This window comes from Nycticebus coucang, chromosome 20 (genome assembly GCF_027406575.1).
Source record: "Nycticebus coucang isolate mNycCou1 chromosome 20, mNycCou1.pri, whole genome shotgun sequence".
In the NCBI taxonomy this organism is placed as follows: Eukaryota; Metazoa; Chordata; class Mammalia; order Primates; family Lorisidae; genus Nycticebus; species Nycticebus coucang.
In genome coordinates this window covers 43457133-43480448 of record NC_069799.1, presented here as the reverse complement: position 1 = coordinate 43480448, position 23316 = coordinate 43457133, and the positions used below count along the sequence as shown (strand labels likewise).

At 37.1% G+C, this 23316-nt stretch overlaps 1 protein-coding gene across 1 annotated transcript in view; it reads left to right on the top strand.

Annotated features, from left to right (window-relative positions):
• Positions 1-2771: 2771 nt before the first annotated feature.
• The window catches only part of LOC128572786 (coiled-coil domain-containing protein 7-like), a 97848-nt gene continuing 77303 nt past the window's right edge, over positions 2772-23316 (top strand). The window contains exons 1-5 of the mRNA XM_053572865.1: positions 2772-2862; positions 6545-6874; positions 9503-9595; positions 17960-18043; positions 22512-22532. Coding sequence (XP_053428840.1) covers positions 6596-6874; positions 9503-9595; positions 17960-18043; positions 22512-22532 — 477 coding nt within the window. The 5' untranslated portion in view covers positions 2772-2862; positions 6545-6595. The remainder of the gene's footprint in view (positions 2863-6544; positions 6875-9502; positions 9596-17959; positions 18044-22511; positions 22533-23316) is intronic.

The window sequence follows — 23316 nt, the reverse complement described above, 5'->3', positions numbered from 1 at the left end:
GGCTTGTCATATATTGCCTTTATTGCATTGAGGAACATTCCTTCTATATATAATTTTTAAACAGGTTTTATCACAAAAAAATGTTGAATATTTTCAAATGTTTTTTATGCATCTATTGAGTTGAGGAATTAGCACAAATGTTGTTGCTTTCATCTCTGCTATTTCTGTGATTAATAAATTGTCTTTTATCACCAGTGTAGGAGTCTCATGTCTTCTTCCAGTGTCTTGAAATTGTGACATGCTAACTTCTTTCCCCCCTCAGCAAATGAGGTAAAATTGCAGACCCTTTATGTTCTTGATAGTTTTGGTGACAAAGATGGAATACTGATTAAGATACAACTTTCTGGAATAGGAAAGACAAGAGCCTCCCCACAGTCTGATTAACATGATTTGAGAGAAGTCCTTGGAATATACTAACAGTCCTATAATTCAAACAGTATTGTCAATAAAGCAATAAATGTTCACCTGCTTTATTCTGTTACTAAGGAAAGACAGCTGCATATGGAATATTGGAAAGGAGGTTCAATGATACCGAGATGGGATCTGGAGAGTGAATTGATTTTCCCTATTACTTTCTTTTAAAAAATTGTTAATTTCTGCTCTTAATTATTTTCTTTCTTCTGCTTCCTTGGTGTTTCATTTGCTCTTCTTTTTCCAGTTTCTCACAGTGGAAGCTGACATCATTACTTTAAGAATGTTCTTTTCTATTTTAAGCATTTAAGTGATACACATTTATTTTATTATAAAATATATATTCTATCTGTGTACAAGTTCAATTATTTGTTGCTAGTGTATAGAAATACAATTGATTTTTGTATACTGACCTCCCACTCATGACCTTGATACATTTAATGATTTGCTTTAGTAGTTTATAGGCTACTTTAGATTTCCTTTGGGCATACTCATGTCTGGAAATAAAGACAGTTTGTTTCTTTCGTTGCAATCATTATGCTTTTTATCTCTGCTTTATTGCACTGGCAATGACCTCTAGTACAATACTGATTAGACTGGTCAGAGCAGGTGTTTTTGACTTGCTCCAAAACTGGAGGAAAAATCATTCAATTTTTCATAATTAAATATGATGTTAGCTTTAGATATTTCACAAGGTTCTTCATTAGATGAAGAAGTTCCCTTCTATTCCTAGGAATTGCTTGTCAAAATTTTCAAAGAATAGACTCCTTGTGTCATAGATTTGAACCACTGCCAAGTTTGATATTACAGGCTTAATTTTTTTCGTATTATGAGTTCTTCATCTTACTTCACCAGCACTGATAACTTTCTTTGGTTCCTAGTTATGTTGACCATTAAGGCTACACTAGATATGAATGCTGGATTTTTCATTAGACTCATGATGAGTGGTTTCCTCATGTATGCTAACTTGACAACTTGACCGTTCAGATTTTACCAGCAAAATTAGAATTGACTAGATATAATCAATTTTCAGGATTCTGGAAAATACGGGAAATCTGTTATGTCAAATCTAGACAGTTCAACAGTCTCTGTCCTTTAAATTAAATCTGTTCCCTGATTTTTAATCTTTCCCACCCCTTTCATTTACAATGGTTTTTGGGAGATTTTGAATTTAGCAATTCAATTCTGCATAAACAACTTCCTTAGATTAAACTTATTGCCAGATGCCTTTTTTTATAATGTTGGTGGAATAGTTTGAACACTACATGTATATTTTATTATTGGCATAAAACATAAAGTGCACAAATGATAAGCCTTCATGAATTTTAGAGCACCATCCAGAAAGAGCAGAAAACAGCTCACTTGCAGCACTCTAGAATACCTCTTTTAAGTCCCTTTCCAGTCAACCCCAAAGGTAGCTACCAGTGGTGTGCTGGAGCTAGCTTGCACCAGCCCTTGAGAGCTGATGGTTAAATTTTCAGGAATCTGGTAAGGCAGGTGTTAAACACAAATATTATTAAACATTAAGTTATATCAATTTAACATTTTTTAATATTAAAACATTTTACTGTGACATAACTTTGTTTTGGAGAGTGTTTACACGAACAACCTTCAATTTTTTCTTAAAGACAAAATTTCTTGATTGAGTTACCAAAACCCCTCTCTAACTTGTAAAACTGGATATAAAAGCAGTGCGTGGGAAGCTGAAGGCAAGAGACTGATTATGTGACACAAATTTCCTTAGAGTCCATCTCTGGCCCATTTTATTTCAAAAACCAGGGACCTATCGTTCAATTCCGTGGGAGTGTAGAGTCTGGTTACCGACTTCACAAAATTGACCCTGAAAAGAGCTTGAGGCACCGGCTAAGAAGGGCTTGGGGCTCAGGTATCGCGAGTGATACAGCTCAGGTTCTCAAAAGCCCTACCAGGCCCGACTTTTATTTCTCCTTCTCCAGCCTCTAGGCCAAATGCCTCAACGAATCTGAGCCTGTGAGGCATCTTGGAATTATATAATACAAGGGAGAGAGTGAAAAAGGAAGATCGCGAGGTCGCCAGGGACATTACGTTCCCGCAGATCCCACAGCGGCCCACGTCGCTCCTCTGCTGTACAGTCTCGGAAACCAGCGTCCCGGCCTTCCCTCTACGCGGTGCGTTCGCCCGCAGCGTCGGCGTCGTCACGGCGTCGGTGACGTGTCGTGAACGGCCTTTTCCGGCGGCGGGCGCCCTGCGGTAGTTGCTGCCGCCGGGGGGCGCAAAGGCCGGGCCTCATTTTCAGCACAAATGTCAGTAACAAGGCGGGGCTGGCCTCTGTGGAGTTTGCAGGCTTTCCTCTCTAAGGAAGTCTGGCAGGCTCTGAATTTCCCACTTCCTCAGCAAAAAGTGTTCCACCTTAAAGCCAGCCTCGCCGAGGCAAAGTCCACCCAGTAACCGGCCTTCCAACAGTCTCAGCAGGTACACCAACGGAAGGGACCGTGGAGAAGTGCTTCCGCGGGAAAAAGTGAGGGTTTTCAGTGGAGTCTCTGACAAAAGCATCCTTGCTTTTCAATTAGTTTCCACCGGGGCAATTGTGCTACGTTTGGTGCAGAATCGAAGGCAAATCATCCTTTCCCAACACCCCACCCCTACTGCTGTCCCTAATTTTGTATACCGTGTGATTAAAGGGTTCGAAATGGCTATCAAGCCAATGCTTGAAGAATAAAACTACAAAACATATATCGTGGTGGTGGAAAGTGACGGATAAACTTGTGCAAATTAAGGGTGACAGAAGATGTACTTCCTAGGATTGCTAGGGAGATTAAATGAAGTATATATGCAAAATCTTTAAATATTTTCAATATAGGTATACATTGCATGTGTTATTTTGGTATTTATGTGAACATCATGGGAACATTTGTTAGATCATTTTTATTTTTAGCATCAAGGAAATATCCTTTTCTTAGTTTTTTTTTTTTATAAAGTAGACCACCTCTGCTTTCCTGCTCGTTAGCATAAACTTCCCATACTCATAGGAAGTGAGTTGCCTCATTTTTATTAAAACCCCTTTCTTGTTTTCTCAATGATATCCCAACAATTTTCTCTTTTTGCTTTTCAAATTGGATCATTTCCATAAGCTTGTATATGTTTCTTAGGGTTGTCTTCTGGCAGACATGATAGCTTAAAATAGAAATTTATTCTCTCATATTTCTGGAGGCTGGAAGTCCAAAATCTAGGTGTTGACAGGGTTGGTTCCTATTGGTGTCTTTTAGGGTGATGATGTTCCATGCTTCTCTCTCTGCTGCTAGCAATTCTTGGCATACTCAGTTTGTAGACTCATCATTCCAATCTCTGCTCTGTCTTCACATTATATTCTCTACTGTGTTTGCTGTCTGTATTTCTTTCCTTCCTCCCTCCCTTCTCTTTCTTTTTCTTTCTTTTCGACAGGATCTCACTCTGTTGCCCAGGCTGGAGGGCAGGAGTGTGATCGTAGCTAACTGCAGACTTGAACTGGGCTCAACTGGTCCTCCTGTGTCAGGCCCCTGAGTATCAGGGACTACAGGCACACACCACCAAACAAATTTTTTTTTTTTTTTTTTTTTTTTTAGAGACAGAGTTTCACCTTATGGCCCTCGGTAGAGTACCATGGCATCACATAGCTCACAGCAACCTCCAACTCCCAGGCTTAAGCGATTCTCTTGCCTCAGCCTCCCGAGTAGTGGGACTACAGGCACCTGCCACAATGCCTGGCTATTTTTTTGTTGCAGTTCGGCCGGGGGCCGGGTTTGAACACGCCACCCTGGATATATGGGGCTGGCACCCAGTGACTGAGCCACAGGTGCCGCCCTTTTAAAAGTGGTGGCGGGTTCAAACCCAGCCCCAGCCAAACTGCAACCAAAAAATAGCCGGGCGTTGTGGTGGGCGCCTGTAGTCCCAGCTGCTCAGGAGGCTGTGGCAGGAGAATCGCGGAAGCCCAAGAGCTGGAGGTTGCTGTGAGTCCTGTGACATCATGGCACTCTACTGAGGGCGGTAAAGTGACACTCTGTCTCTACGAAAAAAAAAAAAAAATTAAAAAAAAAATTTTTTTTTTTTGTAGAGAAGGTGGTCTTGCTATGTTGCTTAGGCTGGACTTAAATTCCTGTCCTCAGCTATCCTCCAGTCTCAGCTTTCCAAAGTGCTGGGTTTACAGGCATGAGCCATCCCACCTGGCATAGTTCTTCTTTATGGAAGGATGTAGTCATTGAATTAGAGCCCACTCTAGTACTTTAAAAAGCTTTCTTTATGTCTCTCCTCTCCCCTTCCCTCCCTCTAGTGCCCTCTGTTCTGTTTTACTTCCTTAAGATCAACTTTTTAAAAAGCTTTCATATATGGTTTTTAACTTTCTGTTACTGACTTATTTCATTTAACATAATGTTCTCCAGTTCCATCCATGTTGCTGCAAATGACAGGATTTCATTCTTTTTTTATGACTGAATAGTCTTCCATTCTCTCTGTGTGCCACATTTTCTTTATCCATTCATATGTTGTTGGGACACCTAATTTGAGTCCACATTTTTGGCTATTGCAAATAATGTCGCAGTAAATACAGGAGTACACATGTCTTTCTGATATACTGATGTTATTTCCTTTGGATGAATGCCCAGTAGCGGGATTATGGTGGCTCTAATTGTATCAATAGTTTTTTTGATGATTATGATGGTTCTAATTGTAGCAATAGTTTTTTTGATACTAGTACAGTGCGTGTACTAGTTAAGTTTCCCACCAACAGTGTAGAAGGGTTCCCTTTTCTCTGCATCCTTACCAGCATTTGTCATTTTTCGTCTTTTTCATAACAGCTGTCCTAACTGGGGGGAGATGATACCTTATTGTGGTTTTAATTTGCATTTACGTGATGATTAGTGATGTTGAAAACTTTTTCATCTACAGTATTTTTGATCATTTGTATGACTTCTTTTGAGAAATGTCTGTTCAGATCATTTAATCATTTTAAAAATCATATTTTTTTTTTTTGCTGTTGAAATGTTTGAGTTCCTGTATATTCTGGATATTAACTCTCTATCAGATGAATAGTTTGCAAATATTTTCTTCAGTCCTGTAGGTTAACTTTTTACTCTGTTGATTGTTCCATTGCTGTGCAGAAGCTTTTTAGGTTTGTGTGTATATGTATGCTTGTATGTTTATTTATTTATTTATTTATTTTTGTATGTTTATTTATTTATTTATAGGTTTATTTTTGCTTTTGGGGTTGTATCCATAAAATCTTTAGCCAGACTGATGTCCTGAAACATTTTTTTCTATATTTTCTTCTAATAGGTTTATGTTTTCAGGTCTTATATTTAGGTCTTTGATGCACTTTGAGTTGATTTTTTTTAATAGGATGAGAGGTAGGAATCTACTTTCATTCTTCATAAAGATACTGAGTTTTCCCACCTCCATTTATTGAAAAGCCTGTCCTTACCCCAGTGTATTTTCTTGGAGCCTTTGTTAAAAATCAGTTGGCCATAGATATGACACATGGATTAATTTCTGGATTATCTACTATATTCCATTGATGTGTGTTTCTGTTTTTATGTCAGTACCATGCTGTTTTGGTTACTACAGCTTTGTAGTATATATTGAAGTCTGGTCCTGTGAAACTTCTAGCTATGTTCTTTTTGCTCAGGATTGCTTTGGGTATTTGGAATCTTTTGTAGTTATATGCAAATTTTAGGATTTAATAAAAGCCAACATTTTCCCTATGGGGAGAAAGTGGTATTGAAAAGAAGCAATGTAAGTGACTCTTGGCTAGTCATTTCTTTGAACTCAATTTACTCACATTTATTCATTAAAATGAATAATTATTTATAGACAAGGCATGTATTAGCTTAAAAATGATGGGTGTTTTATTGTTCTTGTTAGGTTTAAAACTACTTGACATAAATTAGATAATGTGAGAACTGCATTCTATTTTTCTTTGTTTTGCTTAAGTTATTGTAACTCAAAGGAGCCTAAAATGTAATTGTAGCTTCCAGATGTTGCTTGATGTAGTCTGAGAAAATTGTTAAAGCATGAGAACAACAAAAACAGAAATATAGTATGTGAATTTAATTAGAATAAATAAATTTTTGTTGTTTAATTAGTGTGATATTTTCTCTGAATCTCTTTATGTTTTTATTCATAGGGAGGAATTAAAATTTTTCATCTATAATTTGGAAGCTAAGTTCATAACAAAATGAATTCAGCAAAGTATCTGTTGACTCCTAGTAAGAAATTGGAAAGTGTTCCAGAATTAAGTAGTAAAAATCTATTAGTTAAATTGCCTTCGCCACCTTATCCAAAGAGAAAAAACAGTGCAAAATTAGTACGTGAGAGAATTGAACCCATGGTTCTAAGATCCCCACCAACAGCAGGATCTGTTGTGCAGTACGCTTTGCCTATTCCATCAAGTAAGATAAAGGACATTTTAGCAGAAGATGAGATGCTTGTGAAAATTACCAGACATCTGAAGACGGTAAGACACCTGTTGGTCTTTGTGTTGGGAGATCCCTATGACTATCCCCAGGTTTGGTGGTTGTTTTTTTCTTCCTTTTATTAAGTCATATACACATAGATCATGAATACATTTGTGCATTTGTGTTGATTCAACAATGTGTTGATTTTTGTATATAATTTGGAGTGCTTACATTAAACTAATCAACATAGCTTTCACCTCATTTACTTAATTATTGTGTTAAGACATTTATGTTCTATTCTTGATAAATTTAACTTGTACCCTTGCAATATACTCCATAGATGTGGTCCCACTAGTTACCCTCCATCAAACCTCCGTTCCTCCCATTCCCCGCCACCTCTCTCCTTTATCCTGTGCTATAGTTGTGATCTATCTTTCTCAAGAAAGTGTGAGTAATTATAAATTGGTTTCATAAAAGTACTGAGATTGGATACTTTTTCTTCCATTCTTGAGATACTTTACTAAGAAGAATATGTTCCAGCTCCATCCATGTAAACATAAAAATGGTAAAGTCTCCATCTTTTTTAAGGCTGTATAGTATTCCATAGTATACATATACCACAATTTATTAATCCATTCATGGGTCGATGGGCACTTGGGCTTCTTCCATGACTTGGCAATTATGAATTGAGTTGTATTGGCAATTATGAATTGAGCTGCAATTAACAATCTGATGCAAATATCTTTGTTACAAAGTGATTTTTGATGTTTTGGATATACACTTAGTAGAGGAATTGCAGGATCAAACGGCAGGTCTACTTTTAGATATCTGAGTGTTCTCCAGACTTCTTTCCAAAAGGGACGTGTTAGTTTGCATTCCCACCAGCAGTGTAAAAGTATTCCCTTTTCTCCACATCTACGCCAATATCTGTAGTTTTGGGATTTTGTTATGTGGGCTACTCTTACTGGAGTTAGATGGTATCTCAAAGTGGTTTTGATTTGCATTTCTCTGATGATTAAGGATGATGAACATTTTTTCATGTGTCTGTAGACCATGTGCCTGTCTTCTTCAGAGAAGTTTCTGTTCAAGTCTCTTGCCCACAATGAAATGGGATCACTTGTTCTTTTCTTATTGATAAGCTGTGTTCTTTGTGGATTCTGGTTATCAGAACTGTGTCAGAAACATAACCTGCAAATATCCTCTTCCATTCTGAGGGCTGTCTACTTGCTTTACGTACTATGTTCTTGGCAGTGCAGAAATTTTTAGTTTCATCAGATCTCAGTAATGTATTTTCAGTGTTGCTTCAATTGCCTGGGGGGGGGGGGTCCTCCTCATAAAGTATTCTCCCAGGCTAATTTCTTCAAGAGTTTTCCCTGCACTCTCTCCAAGAATTTTTATAGTTTCATGTCTTAAGTTTAAGTCTTTTATCCAGTGAGAGTCAATTTTTGTTAGAGGCAAAAGGTGTGGTTCCAGTTTCAGTCTTCTATTAAGTCGGCAGCCAGTTCACCTAGCACCATTTGTTAAATAGGAAATCTTTCCCCCAATTTATATTTTTGATAGGCTTATCAAAAATCAGATGATGATAGTGACTGGGTTCAATTCTTGGTTCTCAATTCGGTTTGGTGGTTTGTTAGGAGAACTTGCAGGACTGAGCATATAGTCACACTTATGTGTAAGATGTATTATATTAGGCCCATGAAGTGGAATCTGGAGGAAATCACGTCTAAGCTTGTAAGAGTCTTCTCCCTTTAGGGTCACACAGAACATGTTTAATTCCTCTAGCAATGAATTGTGACAACACATGGAAAATGTCTGTCAAGGAAAATCACTCAGTGCTCAGGGCTTTATAGGGGGTTGGTCACCTAGGCACCTGCTACCTTGCCTGTTCCATAATACCCAACCCCCACAAGGAAAGCAGGTGTTCAGCATGAACCACATTGTTTATAGAAACAGTTTAGGGGCAATGAGCCACTCTTATTAGTGGGAACCCTCCTGAAATCCAAGTTCTCAGATGTGAAGTTAAGGCAAATCTTGCAAGCAGGCCTTTCTATGGATAGTCCTTTCTAAATCTTATGCCTGCTCTTCTGTGCATCAGAAACTTTAGCTCTGAGTGTGGGGAAAAAAAAATCCCTGTTTCTGTTTCTTTTCCCACAGTGATCCAGGATTTAATTGTGAATGTACCATATATCAAGTGAGAACAATGAGGAAGAATGCAAATAACAAAAGGAATATGTAGTTTTTCTAACTTCCAAAATACAATTTTGTTCAAAGTTAAAGGAGTTAGTGTTGAGAATGTCCTTTAAAAACTGATTGGTTTCTGCTCTCCATCTTTTTATTTTCCCTCCTCTCTTCAGAGGAAAAAGTCAAGGCAGTCAGACTTTGAAGAAAACTCTACTTAGTGCTTTAATCATTCCTGGACAGATCCTTTGTCTTTTAGATATTATCAACACAGAAATGATAAAGTCAGAGAGAGTCTCTCCATTGCTAAGGAGTAGGGTAAAGGACTATTTTTTTCCTCATAATGATATGAGATGAGATATGGGATGGAAAATTTAAGTTTGTGGCCCAGGCAGAAATACATCTTACTGCTAAAAAGCTTTTGGCATGATTGCTTAAATATATTTTACATTTCATAAAATTAATTTTAAACTACGGAAATATTTAATTTGCTTTGATCTTTTCAATAGATTGTTTCTACTTTGGAAGAGGCCTATGGAACTGACATTCAAAGCGTACCAAAAACATTTGTGAAGTCTGATCAGGAAGACTTGTGTTTATCTGTAAGTATAGGTAACCCGAAGGTAGATACATTAACACTGAAAAGAGCAAAATTTTCTTTTGGAATCTACGTATATTCTCAGAATCAATTTTTCCTTCATTAAAATGACCCTCTTGGAAAACTTAAAAGGACTGTACTGATTTTTCCATCTTCTGCTAATACTTCTCTTAAGTTTTAACGAAGGTATATTTGTACCTTGGGTCTGCTTTTAATAATAATGCTTCTTCTCCTGTTAATTTTATTTATTTATTTATTTATTTATTTTTTTGTGTGTGTGGTTTTTGGCCGGGGCTGGGTTTGAACCCGCCACCTCCAGCATATGGGACCGGTGCCCTTCCCCTTTGAGCCACAGGCGCCGCCCTTCTCCTGTTAATTTTTTAGCATAAGATTATCTGTTGGTTTGAGATTTATATGTATACATGTCATGAAAGAATTCTATTTCTAGCTTACTAAAAAAAAAAAAAAGAGGTTAAAAAATTTGTCTGTTCTGTATATTAAAGTAATGCCATTCTTAAAATACTTCCATTGTTCTTCTTCAATCTATTGATGAGTTATTTTTATGTATTAATATTCAATCATACTTTAAAGTACTTTATGCACAGATTATTATTATTTTTATTATATAATTAATTTTCTTAGTTAAGGATTGAGTTTAGCTCCATGTAATGAAACACCTATGTTAAGTCTTTCAATTAATGAACATGTCTCTCCATTTATTTAACTAGCATTTAAAATTTTTCATTATATAGATCTGATACATGATTTGTTAGATGTGTACGTTGATATTTCATGTTTTTGGAGTGATTGGAGTTTTGGAATTAATAGAATTATGCTTTAAATTTCAATTTCCACCTTTGTTACTAGTAGAGAAATATGATTTTTGTGTGTTGATCTTTTATGACCTTGTTCAATATTTTTTTTCATTTTAGGAGTTTTTCTGTAGATTCCTTGGGATTTTTAACATAGAAAATCATGTCATCTATAAATGGGGATAGTTTTATTTCTTCTTATCCAATCTGACTGCTTTTTATTTTCTTCTTTTGACTTATTGTGCTGCCAGTGGTTTTCACTATTATATTGAGCGAGAGTGGTGAGAACAGATACCCTTGCCTCATTCTGACGGCTACTTTTAGATAAGGGTACAAGTGCAGTTCTCTGCTTGGCACCACTAATATCCCCTTGGTGGGGGAATCAGAATGCTACTTAGTATGGCCAGGTAGGTGGTGGAAGTTTGCTCTTCATTGAGCTCTGCTGACACGTACCACTTGGTGAGAGAGGTGGAAGGGCAAATTTCACTGCCATGTTATTCTTTGGTCCTGCTGACATATATGAAGAGGTGGCAGAGAATTTTTCTTGTTCTTCTAAGTTTCTTGTTCATCACAAGAATGGAGAAACAAGCAAATTTACTCAATGCCAAATTGGACCTAAATGATCAACACTTAAGTGGACATAGGGAAGTAAATCTCAATGAAAATCAAGCTGGGGGGAGAAGGGAGGAAGGGATGGGTAAATTCACATGTTGGGTACAGTGTACACTGTTTGAATGAAAGGCACACTTACAACTTGGACTCAATCTTTACAAAAACAAAGTATGTAAACAAAACATACACTCCCCCTAAATGTTCTGAAATAAATAAAATGAAAAGAAATATTCAGAAAAAAATTTTTTTTGTCGGTATTTGGCTCAAGTAGGATAGGTATTGCCAAAAAGCTTATGTGCATGTTAGAGATACCTTTGCACAGTCCTTGGGCTGTTCTTTGGGCTTTTTAAATTTGTGCTTATTGGCAGTTTGAGGTTGCATACTTTTCCAGTGCCCTATCCAATATATGCTAGTAAAAAGAAAACCCAACTAACTCAGTGACATGTGTTCATCAGGTACTGAGATTCCTGCTGCCTTCTTTCTCTCTTGCAGAATTTTCCTGTGTTTGTTTGTGTATTTAGGGTATTTTAGTTGTAGGAGGGAGGATTGGAGGAACAGGGTCAGTTCATCATGGCCAGAACTGGAAGCCCCAAATTATCTGATGCAATTTTATGTTCTAAAGTATATTTTTCTGATATCATCTTTCTTTTGACTAATCATTGCATGTAATATCTTTCACAGTTGTAATTTCAAACTATAACTGTGTATTTATTGTGTATTTCTCTGAAACAATGTGCAGTTGAGTCTTTTTTTATCCAGCCTTGACAATCTCTGTCTTTCAATTGCTGTATTTAGCTCACTTACAATTCATTAATACAGTTAAAAGTCATGCCATATGATTATTGTAATAAAATGTTAATAAACTAATGTAAATTAAGTCTGCTCTCCATTTGCTCTTTTTGGTGCGATATAGTCTTTGTTCCTTTACTCTTTCCTTTATGTCTTATTTTGGGTTAATTGTGTGTCTTTTTTAGTATTTCATTTCTGTTTTGGTTTTGTAATGATGCTTTTTTTGTGCTTGTTCTGGGGATTCAATATGTAGGTGAAATTGTGCCCTGATCTTTAGCGTAAGACTCACTTCCTGCTTGGGAGACCCGGAGAATCATGAGAATGGCATATGAGTATGTGCATGCAGGAGATTAGAAAAGTGGCCTCCAAGAGAAAATGTATGTGTGAGGTGTGGCAATAATAATTATGGCAAAGATGCTCTAGATTCCAAAGATCTCCTGATGCTGGAGACAGAGGTTATGCTCAAGGTCTGCGGTTTTGCAAAACAAAGGCGGAGACATTCTATCTGACCTTCTCCATCTCCTCCCTAATCAGTGCTAATGTTGGACAAGCAGCTTTTGTCTACTTCTTCCTGTTTTATGATAATAAATTCAGCCTAGAGCTTTACTCGGGAGCACTCCTCCCAGAGTTCCTCAGTCCTCGGGCACAGAATTTGTGTCAAGCCTCTTCATTCCTCACCCCTCTTCTGGTGACCCCAAGCCCCTTCAAATATGTATCTTAAACTTGTCAATTTTTTTTGATAAGAACTTTATAGCAGTTTAGTTTTATTAACCCCTACTTATATTTGTATGCTATTGTTGTTACATCCTTGTTTTCCTTTTTTACTCTGGCTGCTTTTAAGATGTTCTCTTTCATTTTGAGCAGCTTGAGAAGACACCTGTAGATGAGGTTTTCTATGTATTTGTTCTGTTTGGAGTCCACCGAGCTGAGTCTAGAGTTGGATATTTTTCACCAAATTTGGAAAATTTATTATTTCTTTGGATATTTTACTGCTTCCCTTTTGCCATTTATGGGGCTCTATACACATACATTACACTGCTTGATACTATGCAAGATGTTATACTTGCTCTGTTCATTTATTTTGGTGTTTTCTCTTTCTGTGCTTCAATTTGGACAATATGTACCTTCATATTTTTATGTTCACTGACATATTCTGTAATGTCTTATATGCTGTTAAACTGTCTCTGAGGGCAGCGCCTGTAGCTCAGTGAGTAGGGTGCCGGCCCCATATACTGAGGGTGGCGGGTTCAAACCTGGCCCTGGCCAAACTGCAGCAAAAAAATAGCCGGGCGTTGTGGCAGGCGCCTGTAGTCCCAGCTTCTCAGGAGGCTGAGGCAAGAGAATTGACTAAGCCCAGGAGTTGGAGGTTGCTGTGAGCTGTGTGGCACTCTACTGAGGTCGATAAAGTGAGACTCTGTCTCTCCAAAAAAAAAAAAAGAAAGAAAAACTGTCTCTGATGAATTTTTTTATATCAAATATAATTTTTATATTTAGGATTATCTTTTTTTTTTGAGACAACGTCTCACTTTGTTGCCCCCGGGAGAGTGTTGTGACATCAGAGCTCATAGCAACCTCCAACTCTTGGGCTTAAGTGATCCCCTTGCCTCAGCCTGCCAAGTAGCTGGGACTACAGGCGCCCACCACAACGCCCGGCTATTTTATGGAGATGGGTGTCACACTCTTCCTCCGGCTGGTTTCCAACTTGTGAGCTCAAGCCATTTACCCTCCTCGGCCTCCCAGAGTGTTGGGATTACAGGCCTGAGCCACCTTGCCTGGCCCTAGGATCAACTTTTGGTTCCCTTTTTTTTTTTATATTACTCTTGCTGTTATCTATCTCTTCACCTATTCTCTTTTCCTGACATTTTTTCATCTTAATTATTGATTTAAAACAATTTCTTGTCTGCTCATTCCAATATCTGGGTCATCATTGTTTGCTTTACTGACTGTTTTTTCTTTTGACTGTGGATTATGTTTTCCTGGTTCTTTATATGTTTTGTAATTTTTCTTATTGGATTCCAAGTATTGTGTATAAAAGGACATTGGGCTCAATTGTGGAAATGACCAAGGTTAACTTTTAATTTGCTTGAGTTCTCATCTGATTTGTCTAATCCACAATCTCAATTATTGTTATTTTCCCCAAAGGGCTGATTTCTTTGAGCTTGTCAGTATTCGAGCTGGGAGGAGTTTGGACTTTAATTTTAAATAGTTTTGTCTCACATTTTGCTTCAATCCTGGTAGGGATTCAAAATACAGTCACCACAAGGACATACAGGGTAAGTTTTCTCTGCTGTCTAATCCCTTATTTTCTGTAGTTGCGTGATCACTATCACAATCAAAATACAAAACATTTCTATTATCCCCAAAAGCTCCACTATATTCCATTCCAGTCAGATTTCTCCTCCTACTTGGCTCTAGGCAGCTACTTGTCCTTTACTGTACTTTCCTCTCTTCTAGAATTTAGTATGAATTAAATCATGCAGTGACTAGCCTTATTTATTAAGCTCCCCTCTTATATTAGGTTATAAACCATAAAGTGTCTGTTTCCTTAAGTACTAAGTTGGACAATTGATATCTCTGACCTTTTCACTTTGACACGTCTTATTTTGTTTTTATTGTGAAGGTACATCCTTACTCTCAAACTCACAGTTTTGGATTGTGATTATCTTTCCAATTTTTTAAGAGAAATTTTGTGAAACCACGGATAAGTAAAAAATTCATGTTACTTTTGAATATGAGTTTCGTTGTGGAACCAACACAGTGCCAACAGCTTGAAATACTGACAAAGTGAGAAAGATGTAGCTAATGAATGCACAGTATGGTGATGGTGTGAGAGTTCCATTCCGGTAATTTTAATCTTGAAAATGAGCACGTGGGCAATCTGAGGCCAAGATGGATAATGATGAGCTAAAAGATGTAGTGGAAGTGAATCCATCTCAACCTATGCGTGAATTAGCAGCAAGGTTGGATGTTACCATTCCAACAATTTTGGACTATTTGAAACAAATTGGTGGGTAAGGAAGCTGGATAGATGGGTTCTGCATGAATTAAATGAGTGGCAGAAGAGAAATCGTCTCAAAGCTTGCCTTTCTTTTTGTTACATGTGATGAGAAATGGATTCTTTTGACAACCACATGTGCTCAGCACAATGGTTGGATAAAGATGAGGTGCCGAAACACAGTCCAAAACTTGACCTCCATCAAAAAAAGCTAGGCGTGTGTGTTGATGGTCCAGTGCTGGTATTACCCTCTACAGCTTCATGAAACCTGGTCATTCAGTTACAGTGGATGTTTATAGCAACCAATTGGATGACATGATAAGGATGCCTGTGATTAAGCTGCTGAGATTGGTCAAAAAAGACAGGCCAACCCTCTTGCAGTACAATACTTGATCTCATGTTGCACAAACAATGTTGCTCATATTACAGAAGCTGGATTGGGAAGCTCTTTCCTTCACTACATAACACCAGATCTTGCACCAACTGACTACTCCCTCTTCCAGTCATCGGACTACTTCTTGCAAGGAAAAATGTGCAATTCTCAACAAGCTGTGGAAAACATCTCTTGCAATTTATTGCCACTTGCTTTCCAGGCTTCCTCAGTGCTGGCACAGACAAACTCGGGTTCAGATGGCAAAACTGTGTTGATAGTTTAGGTACATACTTTGATTAATAGTACTGCTTCTTGTTTGAAATATAATAAACTAAACGTTTGATTCAAAACCACTGGGACTACAGGAGCCCACCCCTATGCTCAGCTAGTTTTTCTATTTTTAGTAGAGACGGGGTCTCATTCTTGTTCAGGCTGGTCTCAAACTCCTGAGCTCAAGCTGCCTCAAACTCTCAGAGTGCTAGGATTATAGGCGTGAGCCACTGTGCCTGGCCAACAGGTCTGCTTTTAGACTACACCAACTGGGCCAAGTACCCTCTGCCCTCCACCATGTCCCACTCTTGGTATGGATATGGCCTTAGTTCTTTGTTCATCCTTTAAAATGATTGTTCTTCCATGGAATCCAACTCCGGCAGTCTTCCTTGTGTCCTTTCCTTTTCAGTATCCTCATGGAAATTATGAACGTTATTTTATCTTGTGATGTAAACACTTGAGCGGAGGCCTCCCATGTCTTTTTGCATCCTAATCTTAAATGACATTTTTGTCCTTTTAAGGATTTTTTTTTTAAAAGCATTACCCAACCATTTCTTTTCGTCTCATTGGCCTGATTTGGGACACATGATTACTCTTATTGGTAAACAGGGCTGGGAAGTTTATTATTATTGTTGTTGTTAGCTGTGTATATTCCCATCCCTAACAAAGTTGAGGTCCTGTCAGTAAAGAAGAAAGGAAGACTCAATGTATGGAAGGCTAGTAGTCTGTATTATATTTCACTTACTTCACAGCACTACTGTTGTTGCAATCCTCGATACTTACAATATCTATGTAGAAGAGCTTTCCATATAATCTAGTATTTTAGTTCACTGACTTTTTTTCCCTCTCACAATTTTATTTTTGATTCTTCCTCAACCACTAATTGACAAGGTTAATATCCTCTAGTCCCTGTTATTACTGGTAGCTGTTTCATAATATGAATTTCAACAATTCTGTTCTCTGGGCACTACCTCTTATCTTTCCCACTCAGTCTGTCTCATATCCTTACTCCAAAAATTCTTTAGTTTCACTGGGACCTATAGTCTGTTGGTCCTACTGCCTTTTTAGTGTCCCAGATTCTCCTTGTGTGTGTACTCACCCAGCCTACACAGCATGGTTCCCTATTAATATCATTCCCTGGTACATGTACTTAACTCCCTTTAAACCCATTTACTGCTTTATTGCTCTTACTTGGTTAAGTTGCATACCTGGTCAAATTGATCTCTATTTTCTCTAATTTCTGACGTCTGAAGGTAGGAAGAAGAAAATCCCAGAGAATGCTAATGATCTCACTTTATATTTGTGATTAACAACCCTAGTCTATTCATTTCTCACTCTTGGACAATCATTTCAGTTTTTTCCCCCTCTTTTCCATATAATTATAGGTCTTTACCCTGACAAAGAGTATGTGAGCCAATGAATATGTTTAAAATTTAGCTTAAAGAACATACTCTTCATAGAGTACCATTCTATGAGAGTCATTAACTACATATAAACTATCTAATATTTATTTCTCATGGATCAATTCTCTGATTTACAAATAAGCGCTCTTCTAGAAGAGATTAAGTTATTGTGACATTGTAATCTGTAACTATCTATTTCTTCAAAGTTTTCTCTTGCCTGTTAGGTGAAAAGACAATAACTTTTGGCAAGTATAATCAGTAGTTGTAGTTAGGATGCTTTTTTTGTTTTTAAACATAAATATTTGTAGGGCATACACACAGTGTTACTTTTTTGGGGAGGGGACACTCAGAAATTTCAAGAGTGTAAGACTTGATTTTCTGGAACTATGTAGAGGACAACGGGAGGAGAGACACAGCTGGGTCTATATCATTAATGGACCACTCCTTGGAATGTGCTTTCTTCCATATTTTTCTCTGGGAGAATTTGTGTGGCATTTGAAGCATGGTGTCCATAGTCTGTTTTTTCATTGCTATAAACGAATACCCAAGACTGGGCCATTTATAAAGGAAAGAGGCTTTTTTGGCTCATAGCTATGCTGGTTTTATGAGAAGTCTGGCACCAGCATCTGCTTCTAGAGAGGACTTCAGAGAGCTTCCAATTAAGGTAGAAAGCAAAGGGGAAGCAGGTGTGTCACTTGGCGAGTGAGGAAGCAGAAGAGAGGGGAGGAGATACCAGTTTCTGTTTTACCATCAGATCTCACAGGAATGCATAGAGCTCATTACCTCAGGGGTAGCATCAGGCCATTTGCGAGGGATCCACCTCCAGGAGAAAACACCTCTCATTCAGCCCCGTCTTGAACTTTGGAGATGAAATTTCAACATGAGATTTGGAGGGACAAACCTCTGTATTACTTAGAATGTGCTTGCTTCTCTATTTTATCTTTGGGAGAATTTGTTAGTATAGCATTTAAAGCCTGGTTTATTGCCTTCTGTGTTTGAAGGGACATCAATTGTACAAAATTAAAATATTTAAGATTAAAGTAATTAAATGTACTAAAAATAGAAATGCATATGAGCACTAAAAAGTAACTTTTTGTTTTGTTATTTTTGAAAGGTTGGGGATGATTTGAGTTCGTTCTTGACGAGTTGTTCACAATATGCAGAGCAGCTTGAAGCAGCAGTTAAGGAAGAAGATACTGTAGGTATTCTATATAAATTGCCAAGTATAAAATATTAAAATTTGTATTGTTGAAACTTGAATGTGGTATCCAGTCAGCAATATTAGCCTAGGTTCAGTGCATGAATTTGGAAAGCATTATTTATTTTTCTTTATTCTGTTTTCATCAGCAAGGGTATTTATTATGCTCCAAATCATAGATTATGCCATTGACCCACTACTAGTAAGACACAAACTTTGAGTTGATTCTTCAGTAGTTGTATGGGTTTTAATGAGCTTGCGAAATTCTCTCATTCAGAGTAGGTAAATAGTTACAAGGTAGTTAATAAATATTGACCGGGAGGCAATGAGCAACAAAGGGAGAGAGATTGGCCATTAATATTAAGTGAATGATGATACAATTAGGTTTAGCATCATAGCCCTTACCAATTATCCATGAGTAAAAGATAAGAATATATAGAGTTGCCTGGGGGTGGTGACTCATGCCATACTCCTAGCACTTTGGGAGGCTGAGGCTGGTGGACTTCTGAGCCAAAGGATGGGAGACCAGCCTGAGCAAGAGCAAAACCCTGTCTCTAAAAACAGCTAGGGATTTTGGTGGGCCCCTTTAGTCCCAGCTACTTGGGAAGCTGAGACAAGAGGATTACTTGAGCCTAAGAGTTTGAGGTTGCTGTGGGCTATAAGCCATGACACTCTACTGAGGGCAACAAAGTGAGATTCTCTGTCTCAAAAAAAAAAAAAAATATATATATATATGTATATATGTGTATATATAGTTGTCTACATTGTCTGTTTCTTTCGTATAGTGAAATAAACTTACTTTCTTGTTTTTGGCAATTTTTTTTAAATTGACACATAATGTATTTATGGAGTACCTGATGATGTTTCGATACAGTGTGCAGTGGTCAAATCAAATCAGAGTAATTAGCATATCCATCATCCGAAACATGTATCATTTCTTTTTCTAAAATTATTTCTGAAAATGCTTTCATCTAGCTATTTAAAAATATGTAATCATTGTTAACTATAGCTATAGTCACCATACAGTGCTATAGAACACTATCGTTTATTCCTCTTGTCTAGTTGCAATTTTGTATTCTTTAAACAACTTCTTTCTATCCCCCCTTACCCCTACCCTTATTATTCTCTAACAATCGCTATTCCACTTTGTACTTCTATGAGATCAACTTTTCTTTAGCTCCCACATATGAGTGAGTGAGAACATGTAATATTTATCTTTGTCTTCCTGGCTTATTTTTCTCAATATTATATCCTCTGGGCCTGTCCGTGTTGCCACAAATGACACGATCTCACACCTTTTTGTGGCATTTTCTATATATGCCATCTTTATATATTCATCTTTTCTTTTTAAATTTATTTTTATTGTTTTAGAGACAGGGTCTTGTTCTGCCACCCAAGCTGTAGTACAGTGACACAGTTATAGCTCACACGTAATCTCAAATGCTTGAGTTGGAGTGATCCTTCCACCCAGCCTCCCGAGGAGCTTGGAGTACAGGTGTACACCACCATGGTTGGATAATTTTTGAAAATATTTTTTTTTTTTTTGTATAGAGACAAATAGAATCTGCTGTGTTGCCTGTTGCCTAGGCTGGTCTTAAACTCATGGCCTCAAGTGACTCTCCCACCTTGGCCTCCTAAAGTGCTGGGATCACAAGCATGAGCCAAAGTACCTTGCCTCATCCATCTGCTGATGGACACTTAGGTTGATTCCATATCTTGGCTGTTGTGAATAGTGTTGCAGTGAACATATGAGGGTGGATGAATCTTTTATACACTGATTTTATTTCCTTTGGATATATACATATACTCAGTATGGGATTGCTGGATTATATGGTAGTTCTGTTTGTAGTTTCTTGAGGAACCATACTGTTTTACATATTGGCTGTACTAGTTTTCATTCCCACCAACAATGTATGAGAGATCCCTTCTCCCTACTTCTTTGCTAGTATTTATTATTTTTTAAATCTTTTTGATAGTAGGCATTCTAACTGGGGCAAGATGATATCTCATGGTGGTTTTGATTTACATTTCCCTGATGGTGAGTGACATTGAGGATTTTTTCACCATTTTTATGTCTTTCTTTGGAGAAGTGCCTGTTTGCCCGTTTAAAAATCAATTATTTTTTTCTTTACTGCTGAGTTGTTTGAGTTCCTTGTGTTTTCCAGATATTAATCCCTTATCAGATCAGTTTCTTTTTGTAAATATTTTCCCCTATTCTGAAGGTTGTCTATTTACTCTGTTGGTTTCCTTTTCTGTACAGAAGCTTTTTAGTTTAATTAAGCCCCGTGTATTTATTTTTGGTTTTGTTGTATTTTCCTTTGGGGGTCTCAGTCATAAATTTGTTACCTAGACCAATGTCCAGGAGAGTTTTTCCTAAGTTTTCTTCTAGAATTTTTATGGTTTTTGGTCTTACATTTAAAAACGACTTTAGTTTACCTTGAATTAATTTTTGTGTGTAGTAAGAGATAGAGATTCACTTTAATTCTTCTGCATGTGGCTCTTCACTTTTTCTAGCATAATTTATTGAACAGACTATCCCTTCCCCAAGATTTTTTTTTGTCTGTTTTATTAAAGATCAGTTGTTATAGGTGTATGGTTTTATTTCTGGGTTCTCTTTTCTATTCTATTGGTCTATGTGTTTACTTTTCTACCAGTACCATGCTATTTGGTTATGATAACCTTTTAGTAAAATTTGAAGTCAGGTAATGTGATGCCTCCAGATTTGTCGTTTTGTTGAGGATTGCTTTGGCCATTGGGGCTCTTTTTAAAATTCTATATTAAATGTAGGATTTTTTTTCTAATTCTGTAAATAATGATAGGAATTGCATTGAATCTGTAAATGGTATGGACAGTTGAATACTATTGATTCTTCCGGTCCACGAACATGGGATATTTTCCCATTTGTATGTGTTAGGTAGGATTTCTTTCATTTATGTTTTGTAGTTTTCCTTGTAGAGATATTTTACCTTCTTGTTTAAGTGTATTCCTAAGTATTTTATTGTTTTAGCAGTTATTGTTAATGGGATTGAGTTCTTGCTTTGATTCTCAGCTTGGCTGTTATTAATGTATAGAAATGTTACTGATTTGTGTACACTAATATTGTAACCTGAGAATTTACTGAATTTGTTTGTTTATTGTAGAAGTCTTTTGGAGCAGTCTATAGGATTTTCTACATATAAGATCATAATCATTTGAACACCAGGATAGTTTGACATTCTTTTTCCTGAGTTGGAAAATGGATGTCATAGGACGTCCAGTACTATTTTGAATATAAGTGGTGATGGTGGGCATCCTTTTCTTGCTCCAGGTTTTAGAATGCTTTCAACTTTTTCCCATTTAATATGATGTTGGCTATAGATTTGTCACGTATGGCTCTTATTATTTTGAAATACGTTCCTTCTATGCTTAATTTGTTAAGGATTTTTATTCAGCAGTAGTGCTGAATTTTATTGAATGCTTTTCTGTATCTGTTGAGATGATCTATGATTTTTGTTTTTAATTCTGTTTATGTAGTGAATCACATCTATTGATTTGTGTATGTTGAACCATTCTTGCATCTGTGGGATGAAACCCATTGATCATGGTTAATTTTTTTGAATTTAAATTTTATCTATTTTTAAATTTATCTATTTTATTCATTTTTTTTTTTTTGAGACAGAATCTCATTTTTTTTTTTTTTTTTTGGTAGAGGCAGAGTCTCACTGTACCGCCCTCGGGTACAGTGCGGTGGCGTCACACTGCTCACAGCAACCTCTAACTCTTGGGCTTACGCAATTCTCTTGCCTCAGCCTCCAGAGCAGCTGGGACTACAGGCGCCTGCCACAACGCCCAGCTATATTTTATTCATTTTTAAATTTATCTATTTTGAGAAGATATTTGAAATGTTTTATGTGAATTACCTGGGCGTCTCTTAATATATTTAGATTTATAAAGGTAGAAAATTATTTTTACTTATTTATTTTTATCGAGACAGAGTCTCACTCTGTCATCCCAGGCTGGAGGGCTGTGGTGTCAGCCTAGCTCACAGCAACCTCAAACTCTTGGCTCAAGTGATCCTTTTGCCTCAGCTTCTCATGTAGCTGGGACTACAGGTGCCAGCCATGACACCTGGCTAATTTTTTCTATTTTTAGTGAAGATGAGGTCTCCGTCTTGCTCAGGCTGGTCTGAATCTCCTGAGGTCAAGTGATCCTCTCCCCTCAGCCTCTCAGAGGGCTAGGTTTATATGCGTGAGATAACATATCTGGCCCAGAAAACTATTTTTTATTCTAGAATTAAGTTGTCTATGCAAAATGACTAAAAACACTATCTCTAAATATAAAAGTATGAATGACTTTGGACTATAGATTTATAGTTATATTTTAATAATTAATACACTTTTTGATAGAAAATTACAAAAGAATTGATCTAAGTATTATATCATATACATTGTTGTATTTTAAATGTAGTAATTAAAACTTTATTTTTCAGATTTTGGAATCTCTTTTTAAGGTATGTTCAATATATTATAGCTTGAACATATTAAAACTTAATATAGGCCTTGCGATACCATCTAACTCCAGTAAGATTAGTCCATATCACAAAATCCCAAGACCAGAGATGTTGGCATGGATGTGGAGAAAAGGGAACACTTCTACACTACTGGTGGGAATGCAAATTAATACATTCCTTTCGGAAAGATGTTTGGAGAACACTTAGAGATCTAAAAATAGGTCTGCCATTCAATCCTATAATTCCTCTACTAGGTATATACGCAGAAGACCAAAAATCACATTATAACAAAGATGTTTGTACCAGAATGTTTATTGCAGCCCAATTCACAATTGCTAAGTCATGGAAAAAGCCCAGTGCCCATCGATCCATGAATGGATTAATAAACTGTGGTATATGTACACCATGGAATATTATGCAGCCTTAAAGAAAGATGGAGACTTTACCTCTTTCATGTTTACATGGATGGAGCTGGAACATGTTCTTCTTAGTAAAGTATGTCAAGAATGGAATAAAAAGTATCCAATGTACTCAGCTCTACTATGAAACTAATTTATGGCTTTCATATGAAAGCTATAACCCAGTTATAACCTGAGATTATGGGGAAGGGGGAGAGGGACGGGAGGGAAGGGGAGGGATGGGCAGAGGGAGGGTGATTGGTGGGATTACACCTGCGGTGCATCTTACAAGGATACATGTGAAACTTAGTAAATGTAGAATATAATTGTCTTAATATAATAACTAAGAAAATGCCAGGAAGGCTATGTTAACCAGTGTGATGAAA